At 40.0% G+C, this 24,513-nt stretch overlaps 4 protein-coding genes across 5 annotated transcripts; 1 reads left to right on the forward strand and 3 right to left on the reverse strand.

Annotated features, from left to right (window-relative positions):
- The first annotated feature begins 9 nt into the window (after window positions 1-9).
- On the forward strand, window positions 10-3,858 carry eif4e2 (eukaryotic translation initiation factor 4E family member 2). 2 transcript variants are annotated; one of them, XM_087810702.1, is made up of 8 exons: window positions 10-154; window positions 962-1,073; window positions 1,159-1,293; window positions 1,369-1,473; window positions 1,558-1,710; window positions 1,824-1,964; window positions 2,812-2,876; window positions 2,960-3,858. In XM_087810702.1, exons 1-7 carry the CDS (start codon window positions 135-137, stop codon window positions 2,845-2,847), a joined length of 702 nt encoding a protein of 233 aa, XP_087666828.1. In that variant the 5' UTR covers window positions 10-134; the 3' UTR covers window positions 2,848-2,876; window positions 2,960-3,858. The 2 variants fall into 2 exon arrangements, with proteins under 2 accessions (XP_087666828.1, XP_087666827.1); XM_087810701.1 differs by having other exon boundaries at window positions 1,824-1,960.
- An 80-nt stretch (window positions 3,859-3,938) lies between these two features.
- Window positions 3,939-7,369, reverse strand: LOC148063739 (phospholipid scramblase 2). The gene is made up of 7 exons (XM_087811517.1): window positions 7,126-7,369; window positions 6,985-7,062; window positions 6,728-6,920; window positions 5,100-5,214; window positions 4,939-5,038; window positions 4,772-4,830; window positions 3,939-3,965 (listed from the first exon to the last, which is right to left on the reverse strand). Exons 1-7 carry the CDS (start codon window positions 7,367-7,369, stop codon window positions 3,939-3,941), a joined length of 816 nt encoding a protein of 271 aa, XP_087667643.1.
- A 1,652-nt stretch (window positions 7,370-9,021) lies between these two features.
- On the reverse strand, window positions 9,022-16,221 carry chrng (cholinergic receptor, nicotinic, gamma). The gene is made up of 12 exons (XM_087810563.1): window positions 16,080-16,221; window positions 14,862-14,998; window positions 14,744-14,788; window positions 14,561-14,685; window positions 14,085-14,240; window positions 12,700-12,797; window positions 12,445-12,645; window positions 12,271-12,385; window positions 11,079-11,193; window positions 10,756-11,014; window positions 10,556-10,689; window positions 9,022-9,704 (listed from the first exon to the last, which is right to left on the reverse strand). Exons 1-12 carry the CDS (start codon window positions 16,141-16,143, stop codon window positions 9,507-9,509), a joined length of 1,647 nt encoding a protein of 548 aa, XP_087666689.1. The 5' UTR covers window positions 16,144-16,221; the 3' UTR covers window positions 9,022-9,506.
- Window positions 16,222-17,309: 1,088 nt separating this feature from the next.
- prss56 (serine protease 56) lies at window positions 17,310-23,985 on the reverse strand. Its single transcript, XM_087810562.1, has 14 exons — window positions 23,693-23,985; window positions 22,177-22,335; window positions 21,860-22,114; window positions 21,608-21,797; window positions 20,667-20,775; window positions 20,428-20,584; window positions 20,193-20,335; window positions 19,954-20,113; window positions 19,696-19,884; window positions 19,424-19,615; window positions 19,184-19,344; window positions 18,001-18,508; window positions 17,827-17,933; window positions 17,310-17,770 (listed from the first exon to the last, which is right to left on the reverse strand). The coding sequence occupies exons 1-14, from the start codon at window positions 23,790-23,792 to the stop codon at window positions 17,597-17,599; spliced, it is 2,604 nt and encodes an 867-aa protein (XP_087666688.1). The 5' UTR covers window positions 23,793-23,985; the 3' UTR covers window positions 17,310-17,596.
- Between the last annotated feature and the right edge of the window lie 528 nt (window positions 23,986-24,513).

The raw sequence follows: 24,513 nt of genomic DNA on the forward strand, positions 1-24,513 counted from the left end.
CACGTTCAACTTTTTGCGTGCGCGTCCGCGACGGTTCACATTGCGCGCCGCCGCCGCCGTTGCTGCGGAATCCAGGGAATCCAGCAGGCAGTGGTTGGACTGAAGGGGGGGAACAGAAAAAAAGCTACAAAATAATGAACAACAAATTTGACGCGTGAGTAAAAAAGTCAAGGCGTTTTGAGTGACGTGTGTGTGGAGCCCGTGTCCGCGGCGGCGGCGGCTCCTCGTGAAAGGTTGCTGTCGCATGAGAGGTGTGTCACTCAAACTGTGCGCTTCTGTGACGAGCACCAGGTCAAATTCATCCTCAGAGCCATGTGCGGGTGAAACGTTTCGCACACGAGCACGAAACCCGCAGGAGTTTCTGCACCGTTCTCGCATAGGAAGTGTTTGTTAGCATTAGCATCGCTTGACGGAAAAAACCCGACTAGGCCGCAGATCCTCGGTGTGGGAGTAGATGCGTGACCGAGAGAAACTTGTCGATACTTGGCTGTGACTGGTCTCCCGTTGCCGCTGAAACATGGTCCTCGACTTTTAAGTTGCTATTTATACCTGTCTGTTCACGCCCACGCGGGTTTTAATGTATGTTTAAAGCGGAAAACTACGTCATTGAAATAAATTGGAGTCTCAATATTTGTTTTGTTTATCAGTTGGTTGCATTCCTACTTCCTTTAGATAGATAGATAGATACTTTATTCATCTCCTTGGAGAAATTCACGTATAGCAAAGCATCATGTTTTCTTAAATATGTTTGTCTTTATTAAGGTAAGGTAAGGTAAAACTTTATTGATCCCTCAGGAGGTCTCCTTGTTATTGTATATTTGTGTTACCTTTGACCATCATTTTGTCAAAACTACAGAAACTACACATCATAATCTCTCTGTTTTTGATCGAGTCACATCGGTCAGCTCTGAAACACTTATAAAAAAAAAAAGAGTATTCTCGTGAAATCCTTTTCTTGCAGCTTAAAAGATGACGACAGCGGGGACCACGAACAGGACCAAGGCTCACCGAAAGACGGTGAGAAGGAGAAGATCGAAGACGAAGAGAAGGAGCAGATTATTACAAAGAAAAAGGTAAGGTTCACGTGTTACTGCTCGTACAACTCTTAAGCCATTCATCCCCTAATGCTTTCTTCTTACTCCTTTTTTTTAAATGCAGATGGTTATACCTGGGGCAGGAGAACACCCTCTTCAATACAACTACACCTTCTGGTATTCCAGGCGCACCCCCGGGCGACCCGCCAGCACCCAGAGCTATGAACAGAACATTAAACAGATCGGCAGTTTTGCTTCGGTGAGTTACTTCTCTTATTTCTTTAAGTCAAATACTTCATTATGTTGCTTATTCATTCTTCTTATCAAATCGCAGGTGGAGCAATTTTGGCGTTTCTATAGTCACATGATCCGGCCAGGGGATCTAACCGGCCACAGTGACTTCCATTTGTTCAAGGAAGGAATCAAGCCCATGTGGGAGGTAGTTGACTCTCCTCACCTTCACATTAAACAGAAATGACACATAATTTGTGTTTTGATAAATCCTTCTATTAAACTTATTCAGGACGATGCCAATAAAATGGGTGGCAAATGGATCATCCGTCTAAGAAAAGGCCTGGCATCCCGGTGTTGGGAGAATTTAATCCTGGCCATGTTAGGGGAGCAATTCATGGTTGGAGAGGAGATCTGCGGGGCAGTAGTGTCTGTACGCTTCCAGGTACTTAAACCCACTAAGAAGGTTTTTTTTTTTCTCCCTTTCTTCACATTAAATACATTTATTAATACATTTAAGACCATGCAAATTGATGATTGACTCTTTTTTGTTTCCAGGAGGACATAATCTCAATCTGGAACAAAACTGCCAGTGACCAGGCGACGACTGCCCGCATCAGGGACACGCTGCGCAGAGTCCTTAATCTCCCGCCCAACACCATCATGGAGTACAAGACTCACACAGACAGCATTAAGTATGTATGTTTCAACAGTTTCTTACTTCTTCTCGCACCACACCACACCATGATATTGCACTTGCATGTTTTAATATGTATCCATCATAACAAACATTTTTTACAAGATGTTAATAGTTTTGTCTTTGATTCAAAAATGTTCTGTCTTATTGAGAAACCAATTTTTCTTGAAGCAGCAATGTCAAAGACACTGTTTTCATATGAAGTACTGAGAGACTTTTTGAAATCACCAGGAAGATGCAACGGAAAACTGACTCAACACGAACCTTTGTCGTGTTCCAAAACATTGCAGTTATGATTTGTTGACACTGGGGGGAGCCATCCCCAATATTTTCAATTTTGGGCATTGCTGCTCTAACCTGCATTTAGTGATTAATAATAATAATTAAATTTATATACAAGGCGCCTTTCAGAACACACAAGGACATCATACAAACAGATTATAAAACAACAGTAAAATTGATGTATTAAAGATGCGAAAGATAAAATAAGTTTTACAGTGAATAAGCAAGTGAATAGTGGGTTTATTTTTGTTATAGCCGCTTTGCACAAAACCTCAATATTAAAATAATAACAATTGTTAAAGGTTGAGTTCCTAAGATATATCACCGAGAGGTTTTTATTCTCTCCGAATGGGATTTTCAGATGTTTTGAAATTGTCTGCTGGAACAAAAGAATACATGCTTTTAATTTAAAAAAATGCCTCTTGTAACTTGATATTTATTCTGATGCTACACAGTTTTTTTTAATTGTCATTTCATTCGCTAGAAGTAGAAGTTGTTGCTTGATTTTTATTATTCAAAATGTAATATTCTGTTCATTGACTTTCCTGGACTTTGGTTTGTCTGCAGAGCATGGGAAGACTTCCATGGGCTGGTGAATGCTAGTGGAGGATGTTAGCGATTGCACAGTGGAGGTGATAGCTTTTAAATATGTTTTTTTCACATTGAATAAATGTGTTAATGTTGTTATAACTTAAGTTTTTTTTCACACATACAGGATTGTGGTTATCCAGAGAAAAGCAAGGAGTCCAGGGACGGACTCTTCTGTGTAGATGGACACTGTGCAGGAGTCCAGGGAAGACTGACAAGAGCATTCCTTCTGAAGAGCAAGGTGTGTCGGCCGAGTGAAGGCGGGGCGAGTGTTGACTTTTTTAAATCGACCAGAGCTAGACTGGAGCCTTTTTTTTTTAAACATTTTAATTTGCAAGCGAGTATAACTTGCCAGAAGACGAGGCCATACATGAGTTGCTGATTTTTGCTCTGACAAAGTGTACTTGACGAAAAAAAATCCATCAAAACCAAACGGTTTTATTTTTTAATTTCATCCACAGGGTCGCAGGTACAAGTTATTTTTTATTATCGCACCGTATTTTAACTATGAGTCCTGGTTATTTTTAACCAGAATTTCTACAAATATTGTGTAAAATCTATTTGTAAATGTACTTCATTTTTAAAAAAAAAGATCTGGTGATGGAAGGCGAATCAAAAGTCAGGCAGAAGGTTTTCTTAACCCGGCATCTTCTGAATGAACTGCCACGCTGCCTCAAATCACTGTGCCTGGCTTCAGTCTGACCGGACGCGGTCGGAGTCGTCCTCAGATCCACCTTCAGTGATGGCTGGACGTGGGGATGTGTAAAAGGGACGTCTGGGTTCTGGATGTTTCCGGGAGAAACCCTGATTTTTGTCTGTTACTATTTGAATCAGTTAAATTGAAGGGTTTTGTTATTTGGTATCTGGTGAAGAACAGGACGGGTATAGTTTGTTAAAAAACTTTGACACTGCCCATGTTGGGTCGTGATATGATGGCGTGTGTTTGTGTCGGCAGTGTATAATCACGCTCTTGGGTGTACATTTAATGAACTAAAGCAATAAATGTCACATATGCATCTGCTGCTACCACAGTGTCGGATTTATTCTTCGAGAGTGAGGCTGGTTTGATGTCCTCCAGACCAGTCTCTCCATCTGTGGCTGATCTTTCAGCTCATCTCAAAAAACATGTGATTCTAGGAGTCGATGAAATGAATTAGTTTTTGTCATGTAACAACATACTGAAACTACTGGTTTATTACTGTGATGAAGCAAACATTCTAGTTGGCAACAACAGGACATTAACCACACTTGATTTTCATTTCATAATTAGAGGGAAATTTGTTTTATTTCGTTAGTAAAAGAACTATCATGTGGGTCGGTCTAAATTCTTTATTCATTTTATTTCGAGGCACCTTTCTGGATGCTCAAGGTCATTACACAGACATTTAAAACGGCAAAACGCATGAAAAGATAAAGAGCATCAGCAATAGAATGAGGATGAAAAGGTGGAGGGAATAAAATCGGGTGCAAAAGGCAGTTTTAAACAGTTAAATGAAATTAACTAAATTATAGATCTTTAAAAACAAAAGCTATTTTACTGTTAAAGTCATCTTTTTAGTTGTTATTCTCAGGTTAGCAATCTGCATTAATGCTTTTACTGAAAGAATAGAAATCAGATTTGGTTGCATGTTTTACTTGCAAGTGAGAAGAACAAAGAGTTTACATGTCTGTCCGAATTCTTTCTGAAGCAAAGAGCTGTTTGTTCGCTGTTATATCAGTCACAGTTTCACAACCTTTTAATTATGAAACTTGAATAAGTTAATATCAGAAATACTATTTTAACACCCATGTCCACCTTTTATATATAACTTATATAACTTATTTTATTGAATTATATTTTATCTTTTCATTTTAACACTAGATTTATTTTAAATATGATATTGAACTGGTATTGTTTTCGGTCAACATTAGCTAAAATGGTGTCAAAAGAAGTTCTCACCAGTAAGAACGCGGCGGCGAGGAGAAGCACTTTGCTCTGCGATTCCATCTCCGGCGGCACTGGACGAATGAAATAGATTAGAAATGAAGTCATTACAGTAGGGTCACAGCAGGCTGCAGTTACCCCAAATGCCCAGATTACGCACACATGAGAGAAGACCCACTCACCCTCCAGTCCGAAGTACTCGTGGTCCATGTTACGCTCGCCGTTAAAGCCAGGCCATTTTTTCCAGATGCTTCCGATGCTCTTGCTGAGGCTGGAGACGATCTGAGGCGGCAGCACGAATGTAGATGAATGTAGATGAAGTGAAGTCTGGATTTAGATTTACCTGAAACCTCTGGTTGGAGAGACATCTCCAGGGGCAGCAGGGGCCCTGGATGGTGATGGCGGATGACGGACTTCTCGGGTCCTCGACCTCCAGGAGGGGCGTGAACATGCTCCACCTTAATGGCACAGAAGATCGGACCAGATGCTTACATAACGGGCAACCTGGGTCGAACTGGCACACACTTCACACGCTGGCACTGCCCGGCCTTGATGCTTGGTTGAGTCCATTTTCAGTTGATTCCAGAGCACCAAGGCCATTGTTAGCCTGGTGTCAGAGGAGTTCAAACCGGGCCAAGGCTGAGAGAATGTTTCGACCCGTTTTTAGCAGCGGCTCCCTCAAACGTCCGGCCCTCGGATTATGTCAGATGACGGCACAAGTGCTTTTACAAGTCGGCCAGAACCTTCATGCTGCCGTCTGGTAAGTTCTGGAGACCTCGGCTCCGACGCTGCAGCTGCTTCTACCATATGAACCAAGACCGACACCTCGGGTGGTTCAGGTTTTGGCCTCACGAAACTGGCTCATGTGTCGTCTAAGAATGTGCTGGAGTCTCGTATTAGGGGTCAATGAGGTCGAGTTTAAAGAAAGTCCTCCGTGTTTGCTAAAACCATCGTGCAGATCAATGATGTCGAACTCAATCCGACAAAAGTCCAAAAGTCCAGTCTAAACACTGGCATAATATAAACATTAACATGTATTTAATTTGATTTGAGTCGACTAATCAAAGTTAACCTTTAAATTGATGTTTGACCAATCACAGCAGAGTGGGCGTGGTTATGATAAACAAGGTTTCATCTCCAGAAAAACCTGTTTTCTGTGGGCGGGGCTTAAGCACATATTCTAATGTAAATATTAAAATGAAAAGAGAGTTTTGCAGAAACAGATATATACTGATGGGAACAATAGATGTCCAAATTAAGACAAATTTAACACAGTAATCTGATTAGATTTTGGTAATCAGATTAGAACAAATCTTAAATTCTGATGTGATTCTGAATTCAGATCGTCTGTCATCTGGATCAAACCTTTAATTGTCTTTGTTTAAGACCGTAAAACAAAAAGAAGGTGGATTTGAGGAAGAAAATGTAGCAAAACTTTCAATTTGGTCAAATAATCAATTTATATCATATTGTTTCTATATTTTTATTTATATTTTGCACCTGATTTAATCAACTCTTACAGTGATAAAGTAGGTAAAATAGAAATATACTATCAATTAAGCCTTTTAGAAAAGTAAATAAAACTAATACTATGAACCCCCAGAGTTAAATCACAAAATATATATATGTAAATAATATTTCTGTGCTTCATTAATGTATACTTAAAACAAATTTTTATTTTTTATTTTGTTAACTATTGGACACTTAATTTTTTTTTTTTAAATCAAGACTTTTTCCAAATATCTCAAATACAAACAACTACATTGTTTAATTTCGAGCTCTGGTAATTCTGGATTTAATCATCTTAAAACCGTGTATCTGGATCAATGTAATCAATTCCAATTATACTTTGAAAAACTTTCTTAAAAAGTAAACTGGATTATCTGATCCTGGTTAGCAAGAAATCTCCGAATCCTGATTATTTTGATCCGGATTAGATCATGTTTTAGGGGTCGTTATGGGGAGATTCACCTCTGACGAACGCTCCCGATGAGTTCCTTCTGAGGCGTGAACGCCGAGACCTCCATGAGACAACATCCCAAACAACAGGCGTCCGCCCTGAACGGCCTTTCAAAATAAAAGACCCGCCGGCCTCCCTGGTCGAAGCCTGTGAGGCTGCAGGCCCGAGCTGGACCACAACACTGGAGGCACAAACACGAGCTCTCTGCCCAGAACCAGAAGTTTGTTCAGCGAAAATCATTTGTCTGAAGGAAATCTGGGTTTTTTACCTTCGACCACGACAAGCAGCGGAGACCTCCGGGGTCCTGCTGCGATGTTGAAGATCCTTCTCTGGACACATCGTGGACCTTCGGTGATGAGACGAGCCGTCAAGAGTGAAGCAGATGTATCACCAGGATGAAAGTCCTGACCTTGAAGCTGCGGTTCAGCAGTGATGTAGATGTGAGCGACTCCGTCCAGGAAGCTCCAGGAAGTGTCTTCACCTCTTTTCTCGTCTACCGTGAACAAACGCTCCGGTCGTTCCCGCTCGTGGTCGCACTTGGAAATGGTGTCGCGCGTCACATCCGAGGCCTCATGTCTGCTCTGGACCATCGTGGAGATGTGCTTCTCTCGCTCCAGTCCACCGCGAGGAGGCTGAGTGACGACTGCTGACATGCTGCTGGACTCACATCAAATACAACTGTCAATCATGTCAAAATCATCTTTGATTTTTGTTTATCTATCCATCCATCCATCCATCCATCCATCCATCCATCCATCCCTGCTTCTATGTAATACCTGTGAATATATATAATAAATAATATAATATACACTTATATAATATAAACACATGTGTTTATTTTTTGGCCAAAATGTGATTTAAAAAAAAAATTAAATTCACAATGTATTATTGAAACATGAAAAGTAAAGATATTGTAGAAAAGCACTTTAATTTATATTATTATATAAATAAAATCTTTGATTAAAGACATTTGATCCCATTTGATGAGACTATTATTTTATTTAAAGATAAATGTTCTTGTTTTGTGCTTTATGGAGTCATACAAATAAAAGACAAAAACATTTTTTAATTTTGGGAATTATGCTGCTGACTAATAAATATGACCTAAATACACACATAAAACAGGACAGAAATACCTAAGAGGGAACTTGAATACTGCGCTTGATGGATCTACTGACTCCTTTAAGAAACATCTTAAGACGTTTCTATTTGTTCAGGCTTTTCCTTGAATTTCTGGAACTCCTGTGTTGTTCTCAGTATTATCTTGATCTTTAAAGTATGTACTTTTTTGAGTATTGTTTTGATTGTTAAAGCGCTTTGTGACCCTGGTCTCGAAAAGCGCTATATAAATAAAAAAAATAGAACCCACATAAAATGTTAAATTAATTCGTTTTAAGATGGTGATTAAAGACATAAACATCAGTAAATCAAACATCACTTAATTCATTTCTGTTATTGTAAATATAGTTGTTTAGCATTAGGATGTAGTTAACATGAACTATCACTAACATTCATGATCTGGCTTATTATTTAATTTTATTTATGGTTTCTTATAAATGCAATATTCATTTTTTGTGTGTACTTTGCTTTTGTTTTTTCACTTAACATCATGTTTGTTAATGTACGGACAAAATAAATAATCAAAAGTACATAATAAAAATCAATAAAACAACACAGACCATTACATTTAAACAATTTAAACCACAGAAAGTTACAGCAACAACGTAAACATTTAACCTTTTCAGTGAATATGTTGGCGATGAACTTGTAAAGTTAGAAACTCACCTCACAAAGATGCTCCGACCTGCAGAGTGAGATCAACAAAGAGCCCAAAGTTTTAACTCTTCACTCCGACTCGCTATTCAAGTACAGTTGCCATAGCAACCAACCGGACCAGTCTTTTGTCAGAGAACAGGACGTAGAATTAACACGCTGCTGCCAAGATCTTGTCTAGAACGTCAGCTTCAATAAATGAATCCATTTTTAATCTTCATAAATAGATTTTTTTTAAATGAATGTTGGATTGACATGTAGGATTAGCTCCAAACTCATTTATTCCAAAAATCAATACACAATAAATATACATTTCAATGCTGTCAAGGAGGCGAAAGAGCAGATGTGAAATTCAACACAAGACTTTTTAGTGATATTTGCTAAAGAAACAAATGTATTTATGCAATTTATCACCTTGTTTATGTCAAAAACAATGTTTTTATGTCGTAAAACTATGATATTTGCTAAAGAAACAAATGTGATCCATGCAATTTAGCACCTTGTTTATATCAAAAATTATGTTATGTCATAGAATTATGATTGTTGCTAAAGAAAAAAATGTATTATATATATTTTAGCAACTTTGTATTTAAAAATGATGTTAATATGTTATACAATTATAATTATTTATAAAGAAACATATGTATTATATATATTTTAGCACATTTTAAACCAAATATGTTTTATGTTGTAAAATTATGATTATTGCAAAAGAAAAACATGTATTGTATATATTTTAGCACCTTTTTATATAAAAAATGCAGTTGTGGTGTCATTAAATGATGATTTTTGATAAAGAAACAAATGTATTTTATGCAATTTAGCACCTTTTTTATATAAAAAGTGATGTTGTTTTGTCAAAAAAAGACTTCACCATCATAGAAGGGTTGCTAGATCCAGCCCAAAATCAAAAATAAAACAGACCCAATAAAACAACAACTGATCTTAAACAAACCTTCATTGTCCAGAGTTATCAATAAAAAAAAACAATCGATGAGCATATTTCTTTGGATCCGATCATGAACTCTTGTTCTCGGTCACATCGTTTACAAAGGGAAGATACTTTTTGGGGTCTCCCAAGAAGGGCGACGAGGGCGGCTGGTTAAAGTGACCCATCAGGAAGATGCCGATGGTGCCGATGAAGAACACCAGAGCCATGACGATGAAGCAGGCCCTGTCAATCACCCGGGCCGCCAGGAACCACTCCTCGTTCTCCTGGGAAACAAGGATTGTGTAATTACTCAATAGTGAGAATAGTAGTGTGTGATGTATGGAAATATATCTTTATAATATGGAATTTATCATCGAAATGTTTGATTTTTCTTTGCTTTTTAATGTTGTTGTTAATGTCTCATTGTTGTCTATTTAGTTGTCTAGTTAATTTGTATATTGAAAGGTTGAATTACATTTATTTTTTTATTTGAATTTTTTCAATTTATTCTTTTTTTTTAAGCATAGTCTGAAAGTCTGAAATTCAAGGTCCAATTTTACAAAAATTTAATTCAAAAGGCTACGAATTAAAAAATATGGAATTAAAAATATATATTTTTATGTGTAATTTATTGTCTTATATTAAATTATATATATATTTTTAAAAATCAACCAATATAAAATATAAAATCAAATTATTCAATAAAAGCAAATTAAACTTTTCCATATTATTATATATATTTTAGCAACTTTCTATACACAAAATTGTTATTTTGTCTTAAAATTATTATTATTTCTGAAGAAACAAATGTATTTTAATTTATTTATAATTTTTTTCTATTAAAAATGATGTTGTTTTGGCATTAAGTTATGATGTTTGATAAAGAAACAAACGTATTTTATGCAATTTAGCACATTTTTAATCCAAATAAAATCATATTTTTATGTCGAAAAATGCTGTTGTGTCATAAAATGATGATTTCTGATAAAGAAACAAACGTATTTTAAGCAATTTAGCACATTTTTATATCAAAAATTATGTTGTTTTGTCTTTGTTTTGAAATTATTTAACTAAATATGAACATCTCAACATTCTAAAATGTTATCTGATCCACTTCCATGATGTTGACACGTACACTTTGGAAGTGGTTTTGCTGGCGAGCGGTCTCTGCGATGTGTTTGCACGAGGCCACGCACTGCCTCAGCTCCGGCGAGGCCTTGGCCAGACTGGCGCCGATCTGCTCCACGGTTCCTCCCGAGAGTCCGTCTTCTGTAGCGGGCCAGAGAAACGAGACGTGAACATGATGGTTAAACCCTCCTCCGTGTGATCACGTACGTATCTTGTCCAGCACCGTCTTCATGAGTCCGTGCCTCTCCTTCAGTCGGGCGAACATGAGCTCCGTCCTCGCCGTCTTGAACACGTACTCCTCGGCCTTGTTGATGAGGCTCATGGAGCTCCGGCGCCGGTGGCGAGGAACCAGAGAAACGCCGTTCACGTGATTCCCGGAGTCGACGCCGTCCGGGTTTCTGTCGTCCTCCGGTCTCGAGGGCCTTATTTGCATCCGGAGCAGCCGGGGCAGGATGTTGAGGAGGATCTAAAGGGGGGGCGACCCTGGGGGTCACTCAGTTGATGAAGAAAACTCATGAAAATAAACTCACCCTCCGGACACCGTCACTCATCCTGTGAGTGTTGGGCGTCCTCAGGGAGACGTTGAGGACGATCACACAGTTCATCACCACCATGGTCGTCACCGACATCACGAACATCAGGTACCTGCAGGTCAGCGTTAGTTTAAAGTCATCGTCAATAAAGTGATGGAAAATATACACGTTTCTGTTTGGAGTAGTATGTTCTCCCCGTGTTGCGTGGTTTACTCCGGTTTCCTCCCTCAGTCCAAAAACATACAGTGGTTGATTGGGAACTTGAGGACGTTGGTATGAGTGTGTGTGTGAGTGGTTGTCTGCCCCGGACAGAATGGTGTCCTGTCCAGTGTGTCCCCTGCCTCATGCTCGATGAAACTGGGATAGGCTCCGCCCCCCGTGACCCCAATAACAGATTAAGTGGCATAGAAAGTGAATACATGTTGATGTTTATTATAATGTTATTGATTTTTAAGTATTTTATTTTAATAATAAATATTAGAATTAGAATATAGTATTATTGTAAAATGAAAGGTTGAATTTGTCAATCCTCTATATTTGAATAAAAATGTAAATGTATTGAAAATTAAAATATGAAATATGATAATAAATTGCTTGATTTTCTATTTCCAATAATTCAATTGAACAAACTCTAAGTTCTGTATTATTTAATTTATAACATTTTAAATTCAATATAGAAATTCGAATAACATTTTTAATATTTTCAAAATGAAAATATGAAATACGATAATAAATATGAACATGTAGCTTGATATTCTATTTCCAATAATCAAAACGAAAAATGTCTAAATTCTATATTTTTACATTTATAACCTTTTAAATTCAATATAAAAATTCGAATAAAACATAAATAAATTTCTAAATGAAAATATGAAATATGATAAAAAACATTTGCACAATATTTCCAATAATCAAAACGAAAAATCTCAAAATCTAAATGTATAACATTTTAAATTCAATATAAAGATATTAGTATAGATGCGCCACCAGACAATACCAAAGGAGTACCGAGCTACTTGATTGAACTTTCGGCCAATCGAGCGACACGCAGACGATCACGTGACAACGTGTTAATTCAAATCCAAAGAAAAGTAAGATTTCTGCTGTTAATGATACTTTCACATTTAAAGGTTCGATTGAGTGACTCAGTGCTCGATTGGATTGGTCTGGTAAATCGAAAACCACTCACTTTCCAATCAGAGGGACTGCATTGGAAGTCTCCGGGACCTTCTTAGCGATGAGGAGCAGGAACACGGTCTGACCCAAGAGGTTGACGATGGACATGGTGCACTTCTGACCTCCAGCTGCCGACCAGAGTTCGTGAAACCACGCGTTACCAAGAGTGAACTTACGATGAAAACACCTTTGGCGGGAAGGTAGTAGACCAGCAGGACGAGGGAGGAGAAGAGCACGCAGGGCGAGATGATGTTGATGATGTAGAAGAGAGGTTTCCTCTGGATGATGAGGAAGAACAGAACCTCCTGGTACTCCAGGTCATCCTTGGTGTACTGGTCGTTGATCACCTTCTTAGCCGGTCTGTGTTTGATGACCCACTCGCCGTTCTCTGGCATCACAAGACACGTCAACCTCACGTGATGCCTTCAAAGAGTCTTCTTACCTGTGAAGGCCTCTGGGTCGATGTCCACCCACTCCAGGATCTGATCGTCCTCCTCTTTCAGAACCATTTCTATCTCATTGGCGCTGTAAGTCTGCGACCTGACAAAATAATGAATATCTTTATTTGTTTTGGACAAATTCTTAACAGGCGTGTGTGAAAATACATTTAAATGCTTGTTTAATGAAACAGAGTAGTCAATACACACTCACAGTGTGTTTATTATCATGAAAAACGTAAGTAATAATCATAAAACTACAACACATTAAATAATAATTGTATTTTTAGGGCCACTAGTGCTTAAATGTATTCTTTTTTTTCAACTTATTATAAACGTATTCTTTTCAAGTCAACATAAAAAAGCATTGACAATAAATAAGCCGATTATTGCGTAAAACATTTACGCTAAAACTTTAACCTACATTTGTGTTAACTAATGTAAATCATATCTTCTATGTTAAAATATACACAATCATTTCAACAATGTTATTAAGGGAAAAAAATAAAAGTCTACCACAAATTATAAATGTTCAGTTTCACCAGATAAAAATAAAGATATTGCTTACTTATTTCTTAAATAGAGTCAGCTAGAGCGATATTAAAATCCAAGTGGATAGAAGATAAACATCGTTTCCATGTAATTGTTTACGCATTTCCGGTGCTTTTAATTTGATACGAGATTTCCGGTGACATTTTAATTAAGTATACAAAAATATAGCTGTTACTTTGTTAGTTTTTTTTAAACTAACAGCGTCGTGTTGTGATATTTTAAAACCTCCAGGAGACAGAACTGAAGGTATGTTGACCTACTTTTGTGACAGTTTGGTGTTTGCAACGTTTTTGTGTCTAACTTTAAAATATGCTAAACGAGCTAAACAAGCTAATTTGCTATTGTTGACACGATTCGTTCATTGTTTTTTGCTAGTTTGGATAAAAGAAAGCTCAAGATTTAGCCTTAATGGTCAATAAAAAAAGAAAATATAGTAAATACTTAGTTTAGTTTTTTAAATGAATTAAAACATCATATTGTACATTAACTTGTCTATAAAGAAAGAAACGTTTTAATGCAAATAAATGTGACTACTTGATAAAAGAGGAAAAACTTTGCACACAAAATGAGATTATTTACTGTTTAATAAGGAGGTTTTTTAATGTTTATTCCAGTACTGTTACTTGCTATAAGTAAAATGTTCAAAGTATGATAAAAATAATTCAAGACAAATGTAAGACAAAAATTGGACATAAACTACAATTTAAAGTAAAAATCCAATATACAGTATATTAATCCAAAATACTTAAAAGAGACTTTTCTTACACACATATTGAGCTAAAAAACAGTACAAAAAAAGACATGTTACGGATTCATTTGTTATGAAAGTTGTACCCACCGGAACTTCATGGTGCAGTTCTGCCAGTCGAAGGGGAAGTAGTTGACCGTGATGGCACAGGCGCTCCGGTAGATCGCGGGAGGAAGCCAGTAGACGCATCCGTTAGGAGACACCAGAGCGTTGCAGTAAAGTGCAACTTCAAACTGTCCGTCCACGCTGTGAAATTTTCAAACTTTCGATTATTTCTCACACATGTTGTTTTGTGTCACTGGGAAAAGCCGTCGAGTGGATGCCTGTGTAGGGACAGATCATTGGCAGCGAGTCTGTAGGTTCTGCACGTCTGCCAGAACCAGCACACAAATGTTCACAACACACAGCCTGTTGTCAACACAAACCCTGGCTCCGGCAGCAGATGCATGTGCTGTAATCTGCAGACAATAACACGGTCCAAGGTAACAGTCTTCCACGCCGTCAGTCCTGACCAATCGAACGACAATCTTGTTGTTGTACAGATGTGGACGTAACCCCGTTCTTACTTGTTTTCTAGTATGATGTCAGGCAGCCAGATGCTCTTGGAAGGGACACGCAGCTCAGATGTGAGGTTCTTATACACCTCTGACCTCGGGGGCTGGTCCCATCGTAGTCTGTAGTCGCACCATTGCTGCTCACAGAAAACTCTTCAGTCCGTCTTCTCGTAAAAACATAGTTTGTTTTCTTACCATTTCTATCCAGACGCTGGTCGTCAGGGCTTCTTCCTTTTCGCTCTGCATTGATATATGTAGTCGTTACAGATTCTTTTGTTTGTATCTTAACAAAAGTACGCTGCTATGATCTCACCAGCGAGATGAGGTTGGTGAGAGTCATCTTGATGTCCACCTGAGTGACGTCGCCGCTCGTCTCCATGGGCCGAACATTCTTGTTGTAACCCTGCATTAGATCCTTGAACAGCTCTCCTTCGAGGTTCAGGGCCGACGCTAACATAGGTAAGAAACACAAGAGACACACATTTTAAGTTTTGAGATGACGTGAACGGCACGAAACAAGACAATCTGTGGAATAAATATGATTCTCATAATATCTAAATATTTACAGAACATGCAAAGAAAAACAAATTTGGCTTCCTTTCTTGTACACTATTAATCTTTGAGGCGAATCATGAAGAAGTAGTTTACATTTACAAGCAAAATCCTTATTAACGACACATATATTTATAAACGCATCTATTTCCTTTTGAACCGGTCATCATATCATTGAGAAATGGGAATTTCATTTTAGTAAAACATTGCATATACTGTTATAAGCACAAACTTGTCTTTTAATTCCGGTTTTCTACTTTTTAAGATGAATCTTAATATAAAATACATGTTAAATTAGTGTTATAGTAAATTACGTCTGGGTTCTCAAATGTAGGATAACATTTGAATATATAAAGATTAAACATAATCATTATAAGAAACATTACTATTTATATAGCTTTGATCATATTATTACGATAAAACAGATTTCTAAATAAATATTATCGTCTGTTCATTTCTAGCAATTCAGTGACATAACACAAAAATACATAAAGCTAAAATATAGATAACATTTTGATGAATGACAAAAAATAGTCAAAGTTTCCCCGGCTTGTGGCCAAGTCTTATATTGAACTATTTTTTATTTATATTAATTTTATTTGAGTTACTAATAATCGCACACATAGCTTTGATGAAACACAAATTTACAATTTTTATTCATAATTTTTCTTTAATAAAGCATTGGTTAAGGCGTGACTATTAACGCTGTGGACTTTGCATTGGAGAATGTTTTCTGTCTATCAGCTTGACAATCTTACAGCCTAAGGAATTCTTCTTACCATTGTTGAGGATAAAAATGTACCTAAAATAATGTTAATAACCTTACATAATGCCACATCTAAGACAAGTATATATCATATGCTCTCCAAAAGCGATTTGAATGGAGAAGATAAGTACGGTTGTCGGTTCATATTAACTTGTATATACTTATTATTGTATCGAAGTCAACATCGAGATAAAAGTCAACAAAAGCTCTTACCTGTGCTAGAAACCATCAACACCCTGATGAGGAGCGAAAGTGAGATCGTGGGTCCAGGATCCATCTGTGTTCGACTCAGAAACTCTACGGTCACTGATGCTGCTTTGACGGAGCTTCTGGCACCTGGTCGTGTGTGTGTGTGTGTATGATACAGTGTGTGTTTTCCCGCAGACTGAGTTGTGGTTTAGAGGAAGGGAAGTTATGGTGGAGGGGTGGGGAGGGTCGGCGTGATGATTGTTGGGCTTTAAATCCAAGAGTTTATTTCCAGTACTGCATAGCCAGCTGTCACAACAGCACACACACACACACACGGGCACAAACACAATTTGGATGTTGTAATCTGTATGGATTTTTTGTGCTTTTGCCTTCAGCCATTGTCAGTCTACAATAGCTACACTGGCATCTTCATTCGGGGTAATAAAATAAGACACACACAGCGGACAAAATTAGCTCAGCGGCAGTCGATTCTAACAAACACATTTTCCATTTGTGATCGAATTTATACACTTGCTAAGGCAAAAAGAAGTGACTGGAAAGGTGTGTGAGAGATGTTGTAAAAAAAAACAAGACAACAGGTGGTAAACCTCGTCCATTTACAGCAAACCTTGTCAGAGGTTGGCTAATGTCGAGGGTACATTTGTCGTTTGTCACCGGCATGCGTCACGACTCGCACATTAACACTCTCCAGCCACGCAACACACAACACTTACACACTTAAGAACAATGATGTCGAGGCAGTTAACGCCGTTGTACTTGATTTATTTTCGAGTAGCCTCATGATAACTTTGGCTTATCTCCTTCCATGTCGAGCGCCTTTTATATCGTGTCCAGACGGGAAATGTTTCTTCATCGCGGACAATAAAGGACTCACAGCTGAGGGTCCAGTTACCGTCCTGGAATAAGGAGTAAAGTTTTGGGAGGATGGGTGGAGGCTTGTTGAAGCAGCTGCTGTGTTGATGGGAAAGCTCACACTTAAATGGCCCAAAGACAGAAGGTCAGAGTGGGGTCAGAAGGGGAACCAATCAGCTCTCCATCGTGTGTAAATACATTTGTGACCCTCTTAAGTTGCAAGAATTAGCAGCACTGTTAACCGAGAGAAACATGGCGTCCACTGGATCAACCACACTTGAAATAATGATGAACACTTTTTTTTATTAGGGTATATTTATAGATTTTATTTTACAAAAATACAAATGATTTGTTCTATACAAATAAATAAGATGTGAATTAAGATAACCTGAAATATATATATATATGTACAGTCTTCACAAGAGGCTCAACCTTTGTAAAAATAATAACTTATCCTTTGTACAGATTCATAAGTTAGTTAGTTTGGGGAGTTTGACGGATACATTCATGTTTTTAAAACAGCCCCTAAGATGGACAGAGCGCTTCAAACAAGGAGTCCAGTGAGAAAGAACAGAAGGTTATATCGAATAACTTATGAAGAATGATGGGGGATGAGGTAACAGATATGTTGGAGGGGCAGGACATTTGTTTGTTGTGTTTTAAGTAAATCAGGTCTTGAGTGCATCCAGGGCCACCGCGATGATCCTCGGCACGCTGCGGTAAAATGACTCATTTTCCAGGCCGACAAGAGTGTAGAAAGTCAAGGGTTTTCCCCCTACTGAAGCTCTCACTCGAGCCTGATAGAGCCCTCTGTCATTTTTGGAACTTAGATCCACCAAAACCTGGAAAAAATAAATACGTAAAAAAGTGTTAACTTAAAATGTTGTTTGTTGTTTACCTCTTGAAAGTTCATCCTCAGGTTCTTGTTTGGGATGTTCAGTACCCACTGGTATGAGTCTCTAACTTGGCTGACCTGATGAGAACTCTCTCTCACCGCTGGACAAACTGGAAGACAGGAGAGAAAATTAGATAAAAGTAAATCTAAAACCTGAAGACTTCTCTAGACCAGTACCTTTCCCACTCGCCAATGATGTTTGTCTCTTGCGTAGAAGACTTCGATATTTCCTCTGCAGAATCTTTTTTGGTCGTCCTGTCGTCTCCTGAGAGTCGACACTTGTGTCCGACTTTAGCGTGTTTGTGGACTGAGTTTGAGACAATGAAGAAGGTTCTTTGTCAGCCCAAGAAGGGTAGTCCACTATGGTGTCCCATGAAAGAGTAGGAGCGTCTTGACCTTGTGGCACGTCTGTGGTCAACATTTCATTTTGATCTTTTAGATTCTTTATCTCCACCATGAGAGCTGATAAAAGGGACCAGGGTTTGGGAGAAATGGGGACGGCGTCCGTTGTGTTTGGGACTTCGGCCACGATGGAAGTTGTAGGTGAAGATGGTGGAGCTTCTTTAAGAAACGAGGTGTCCAAGTGGAGGATTGGAGGTGGCTCTTTAGAGTCCAGTTTTGAACGCAAAACGGAGATAACCGAGTGATATTGCTCCTCCAACTTGTGAACTGAGATGTCCTCTCCCTGAAAAGAGTAAACGTTTTCTTAACTGAACATCTTCAAGAAGAATTGGAAAAACCTCTGGGTACCCAGAACCTTAGTAGTTGTTGAGTATTAGTATCATCTAAAACTGGAGTTGCTATCGTACATACACAAACTAGTCTCTTTCCTAAAAAATGGTTTCAACTTTTGGTTTGATAGCAGCTGCAGACGTCTTTTGCTTACCAACATAAAATAACAGAAAAAAGGTATTATTGTGCCCAAAGGCAAAATGTTATTGTATAAATTATGGATTGTCTCAGATACAGAATACCAAAACGCATCAGTCTTAATAATTTATTTTCATTTAACTGAGCCCAATAGCCTTACAATACTGTCCGTAATTGTAAATATGTATCTGCAATATTGTTGTTTTTATTCTGTGAGGCTCAATATATCTTATCATCCCTGTGTTTGTCCTCCACTATCACACTAACACTCACCAAGTAAATTTATTTCGTTCAACATTATTTTTACTGTTATTAAAAGCTTCTTAATCCATATTAATTATCTTCTCTTAAGCACATATAAATCTATAGATCAACATATAAACATGCACATTATTCTTCATTGCCTCGAGCCAACAATCGTCAAACCCCATAAAATGACAGATTTGGAGTTCGACGCATGATGATTTAAAGTCTGATTTATTGAACTCACTTGAAAGAAAATCTTTCCTTCCAGTCTTGTGCTCATGTCGGATAAGTTTTCCATGTCTTCGGAGATTTTATTCAGATAGTTTCCCCAGTCGTCCACCGATGGTCCGAGGTTACCGAAGAAGGGCGGCGGCGCTACTGCAGGGTCCTGCTCCTTGGTATCACCTCCTATGAGCATTGAAAACACAGATCAGAAGATCCAACGGAAGATCTTGTGAATCCCAGTCGACGGTCAGGAACGTACCTCTTGTCTCCGTGAGACCGTGGATCGCACCGACGTCCCTCTTTTCTCGCGTGTGAGGGAACGCCGTGCTGTAGATGTGCTCCACCAGCTGTGGAAGGGTCTGGGTGAAGAACGTCAAATCCACTTTGTCCCTGATGTAGTCCTCAGCTCTCTGGAGCAAGTCCAGCAAGGTTTGCAGGAAGGAGCGCAGCTCTAGAACAAAAACCAAACAACTTGATCATTTTACCTCTCATTCCACGTGCTTTACACTCCCTTACATACTTTAAACTTACGACATTTCTTGAAGCGAGTGAGGCACTTGTCCTCCGCCATGCGACTGCAGGCGCTGTCGGTGTGACCGGGCGGACAGGTCAGCGTGTAGAAGCGACACAGGGAGCTGAACTCCGACCTCTGCTCGTCTTCCGACATCTCGTTGGTCTTCAAAAGCTCCGGACACGTTGGTTCGCGGCTTCCTAATGACTCTGTCAATGACAAACGTGGTTGAAAACGTTGATCTTTAAACTCCATTAAGTCTTTAGAAATGGACTCACTCTGTATTTCAGTTTGAATCCAGTCAGAAAATGCAGCCACTCGCGTGTAGACGCCCGGTTTTCCCTTCTCCCCACATCCGTCGCCCCAGGATGTTATTCCGTAGAGCTGGAAACGACCAGACATTCTGTCCTGGTAAATCAAAGGCCCTCCGGAATCACCCTAGAGAACACAAACAGCATTTCTTGAATAACGGTATCGGAAATGATGACCGTTTGAGTGACAGGTTGAAGGTGCTGACCTGACAGGAGTCTATTCCCCCGGAAAGATATCCAGCACACAACATGGTGTTGGTGATCTCTTCTTTGCTGAGGGCGCTTTTGCATATAGTTTGAGGCAGCAGGGGCACTTTGGCCTCCATCACAATGTCCGCCATCGGACCGTCTGGAAAAAAAGGAGGTTAAAATGTTGGTCCGGGAACATCGTTATAAGTGATGCAAAATAGGAACAATTCAATAACGGTATCTTCAACTCACTCTCGTACAGGGTACCCCAGCCGGCCACCAGGCACGGGCTGCCAGTCGGGGGCTCCATGCCAGCAGGGAGGCACACAGGGGTGACCCGTTGGGACAGGACGACGGGCGATGTCAGCTCCACTAAAGCGATGTCATTGTTGTATGTCTTTGGATTAAACTGAGCGAAAAAAAAAGGTATGAGAAATAGTCATGATTAGTGATCTGATAATTTATATCATTTATATATATATTTCTGTTACCTTGGGATGAGGGATGATGCGGTTTATCTTGAGGACTTGCTCATCAGGGTCAGTCTTGGTGATGTCAAAGTCTCCAACGACAGCGGACCAGTAGCTCTCGCTCCGGCTTCTACGAAGACAGGAGCGTTTCAGAGAGAATGCAAATGTTTATTCAATATAGAAACAAGAGAGACATCTAGTGGCTGCCCTTCAATTCACCCTGGCATTATTTGTTTCAATTGATAAATAATTAATAAAGCATAGCTTCAGTAAATACCAAGAGGACGTGACATTTAATTTCTTTGTTGTGATTTGTGTTGAGCAACACACAACACAAATACTATGTTATTACTATGTGGAGCATTTTCTATCTTTATTATTTTTTGTACAAGATAATTGCACTGATCAAGATTGTTTTATTTGTAAAGCGCCTTATCTTTTAGAAAAGTGATTATAATAATATTTGAGATGAGAAGGAGCTGAAGTATAACAACTCAACATTGTCTTTCGCACAGAAACTTGCGTATAACTTATATTATCTTTGTGAGATCTTTTGCTGCCATTCTTCCCATTTTGTGTTCACTAAAATAGAAGTAATGTCGCTATAATTTGCTGCTGGTGTTGACTGTAAATTTAGCCTATAGCCCAAAAAGGAGAATTATACATCAGTTGATGATGTCAAATTGATTGACAGCTATGATTGTTTGGCTGGGCGGCAAAGCCTGATAGTAGCTGCACAAGTCAGCGCTGTTGTTAAGGGGGGTTGGATCCTAATATGCACTGTTTACAAGTTCATATAAATGTTTATATAAAAGAACTTAACAATTAATTGGTCACTACTTTGTGGATTTAGTTTAGTTTAGGTGGTTTCCAGAACGTAAAAGAGGGGCCACTGTAGCCTTAAGAAGAAGGAAGTCTACTGAGATCAAGTGAATCTGTAGCTTACATTAGTAGAGACTCACCCATGAAAGCAGTGAGCGGCTGTGACCACCCAAGAACTGTCCACCAGGACCCCGCCACACATCAGGGCGCCGTCTAGCTGCAGGTTGACCAGCCAGGGCCAACTGCCCGGTGCGGCCGGGGACCCCCCCACGATCCGGGACCGAGCCTGAGTGGTGTTCTGAACGGGGGATGACCTCTGCCCGCACACAGCTGCCAGAACCAGAATAGTATAAGCAAACACGAACACACAATTTGGGAAAACCAAAACCCACCTTCCATGCGCGTCTGCGTCGCAGGCTCCAGGTTCTGCATGGTGTTCAGCAGGCTGCACTGGAGGACCCGGGCACTGCAGCTCTCCCCCATGATCCTGATGCAGCTCTCTCGGTCCAGGTCCGCGGAGGAGCAGCGGTGCTGATAGAACACACAGGCTTGACTCAGAGCCCAGCTCCGCTCCGCCTCGCCCTGGATCTTCTGTGCCCGGCTGATCACGTCGCAGCTGGGCTCGGATAAAGCGTTGGAGGGAGAAGCTGGAGACCAGGAGAGTCAGAACACAGTCCAGTGTGACAAGTTCTAAAAGAGTTGTTCTTACAGCAGGATCCGGACGGCTGGCCGCAGTCTTGGAAGAGGCATGGAGCGCATCCTCTACAGCCGGCCTCGGCCCGACTCCTCTCTGAAGATGCACGGTCCACTGCGGAGAGAGCGCTGCTCATGGCCGCCTCTAAGACGACGGTGCCTCGGTCGGATAAGGCTGCGAGAGAAAGAAGACGCACAGCGTAAGAAATACACTTTTCTGTCCATACAACAACAATTCAACTTTTAATAAGGATATATTTAAATGAATGGTTGGATAAAGACCTAATATATCCATCATGGTGTGACCATGAACTTGCGCCGATATCTGGTATGTGTGAGAGCAGCTTTCGCAGCTCGCTGAGCTCATTGGCATCCCGGGTGGGGAAGTAAGCTCACGCTCAGTGCGCTGTTGATGCTTCTACAGACAGTCAGCGGCGCTTCAATCGTGCCGCTGACCCTTGAGCCCCCCCCCATCCGTGCCGCAACACATCACAGGATAGGCCACTAACAACAACAGTGCTGATTGAAGACTTAATTAGAGGGCCAGGGGCAGAGGCTGGCGGGCACAGAGAGGAAGCAGGGGCAACGGGCCGCTAACCCAGTCAGAACCCGGGCTTCATGTTCCGAACACTTCAGAGACACACTGCATCACCTGCTGCTCAGAAGTTCCCTCGGCAACTATCTGAGGATAGACTAGACCTTCCTAGACCTTTCTTAACAAGTGTATTTAATGGCAGGTAAATGACTATCCTTGGTATCATTACATTTACCTTTTTTTCCCTCACAGTTATTTAAATATATTGTTGCTAGTTAAAGTTCGGAACAGAAAAGCTCTTGGTATTGTACACACTCTAAGAAATTAGTGAATCACATTTCGGTGAGCGACCCACGACACCTTTCTACACACTACTCTATTAACTGTATTTAAATTCTACTTCTATGTTGCTATAACGAAAGTGACCGCTATGATTGAATGGCTGGGCGGCAAAGCGTTGCTGGTGGATGGCACCTAATATGCAATTTTGAGTTTACGACTTTGAATAAATTCTGTTAATATAAACAAGTAAAAAAAAAAACAAGTTTTCAGAACTTAAGCCCCATAATAAACGTCCAATAATGTTTTACTTAAGTCAATATAACTGAATGAGGCTATTAAAGGTCTCAACATTAAAGATTTTTATCATTTACTGAGTGTAAAAGTCACAAAAAAAAGTGTGTGTTGAGGGGGTTTCTTTTGTAGAAGCATAATTAAATGGTGTATCAAAATGTAACATGTTGGCATGAAAAATAAAAAAACTTTTAGCTGGTATAATATTTCTTCATGATTTGACAGATCATACATAAGGGCAGCGGTTGTAGAGTTTATGAACAAAAAGTAATAAATAATATCATGAATGTGTTTGTTTTGCCTCCAGACTTAAGCATAACACAAAAACAGTTGTTGCAAATTGCAAGTCTAGGACTAAATCTGCAACATTTTGTGTAACATCACGACATACCCGAGCAGTAATGGACTTAAAAAATCTTCGTACCTTTAAGGGCGCTCTGGGGCATCCTGTAGACTTCTCTACCTGTGGGCGCTCCCAACAAGCAGTCCAGCCCCGTAAACAACACTAATATCAGCTCCAGCATGATGTCAGAACATCAGACTCCTGCCACAGATCGGTCCGAGGGTCTCCGAGCGAGCGACGGGGAGGTCGAGGTTCTGCCGAAGATGAGGCTGGCCGGAAGGTCGTGGTGGTCTGTGTCCAGCTCTGCGGTGGTGGTCTGCCTACCCCTGGCGTGAGCTCTCTCTCTCACTGCGGTGCAGGGCATCTGTCTATAAATTTACGTAGGGGAACAATAGGTGCCTGGAGTGGTCCTTGGTATATATAGAGTCCCACAGGGGAAGACCGGCCGAGGGGAGGGGGCTGGAATAGGAACGAGAGAGAGGGACATGCAGGGAGGAGGGAGAAATGCTCCCATGGCCAATACACAAACAGATGAATTCATTAAGACTGTGACAGCAAATCGGGCACAACTTGCCAAGGCTGGACATCACAAAGAGGTTTGGTTCTGTGAAAGGAGACAGAGGGAGGGTGAGAGAGCCAGATCAGGGGAGGGGGGAGTGGTAGCGATTGGCCGGGACGGCAGAGAAGGGGGTGTCGTTTGAATTAATTAACGCGACGGGGACGAGGGAGAAAGTTGTGTACATAAGGATATGGCCTGATGTGCGATTGGAGTGGAGGAATGCGGAGACGTCAACAAAGGTCGGGCGGACCGAAGCGTCGCACTGATCTGTGGGGAGTTTGAGTGACAGCGAGGGAGACGGAGGGAGAGAGAGGGAGAGCGAAGTGTCTGCCATTCAATCGGC

Source organism: Callionymus lyra, chromosome 16, assembly GCF_982586985.1.
Source record: "Callionymus lyra chromosome 16, fCalLyr1.hap1.1, whole genome shotgun sequence".
Taxonomy (NCBI): Eukaryota; Metazoa; Chordata; class Actinopteri; order Syngnathiformes; family Callionymidae; genus Callionymus; species Callionymus lyra.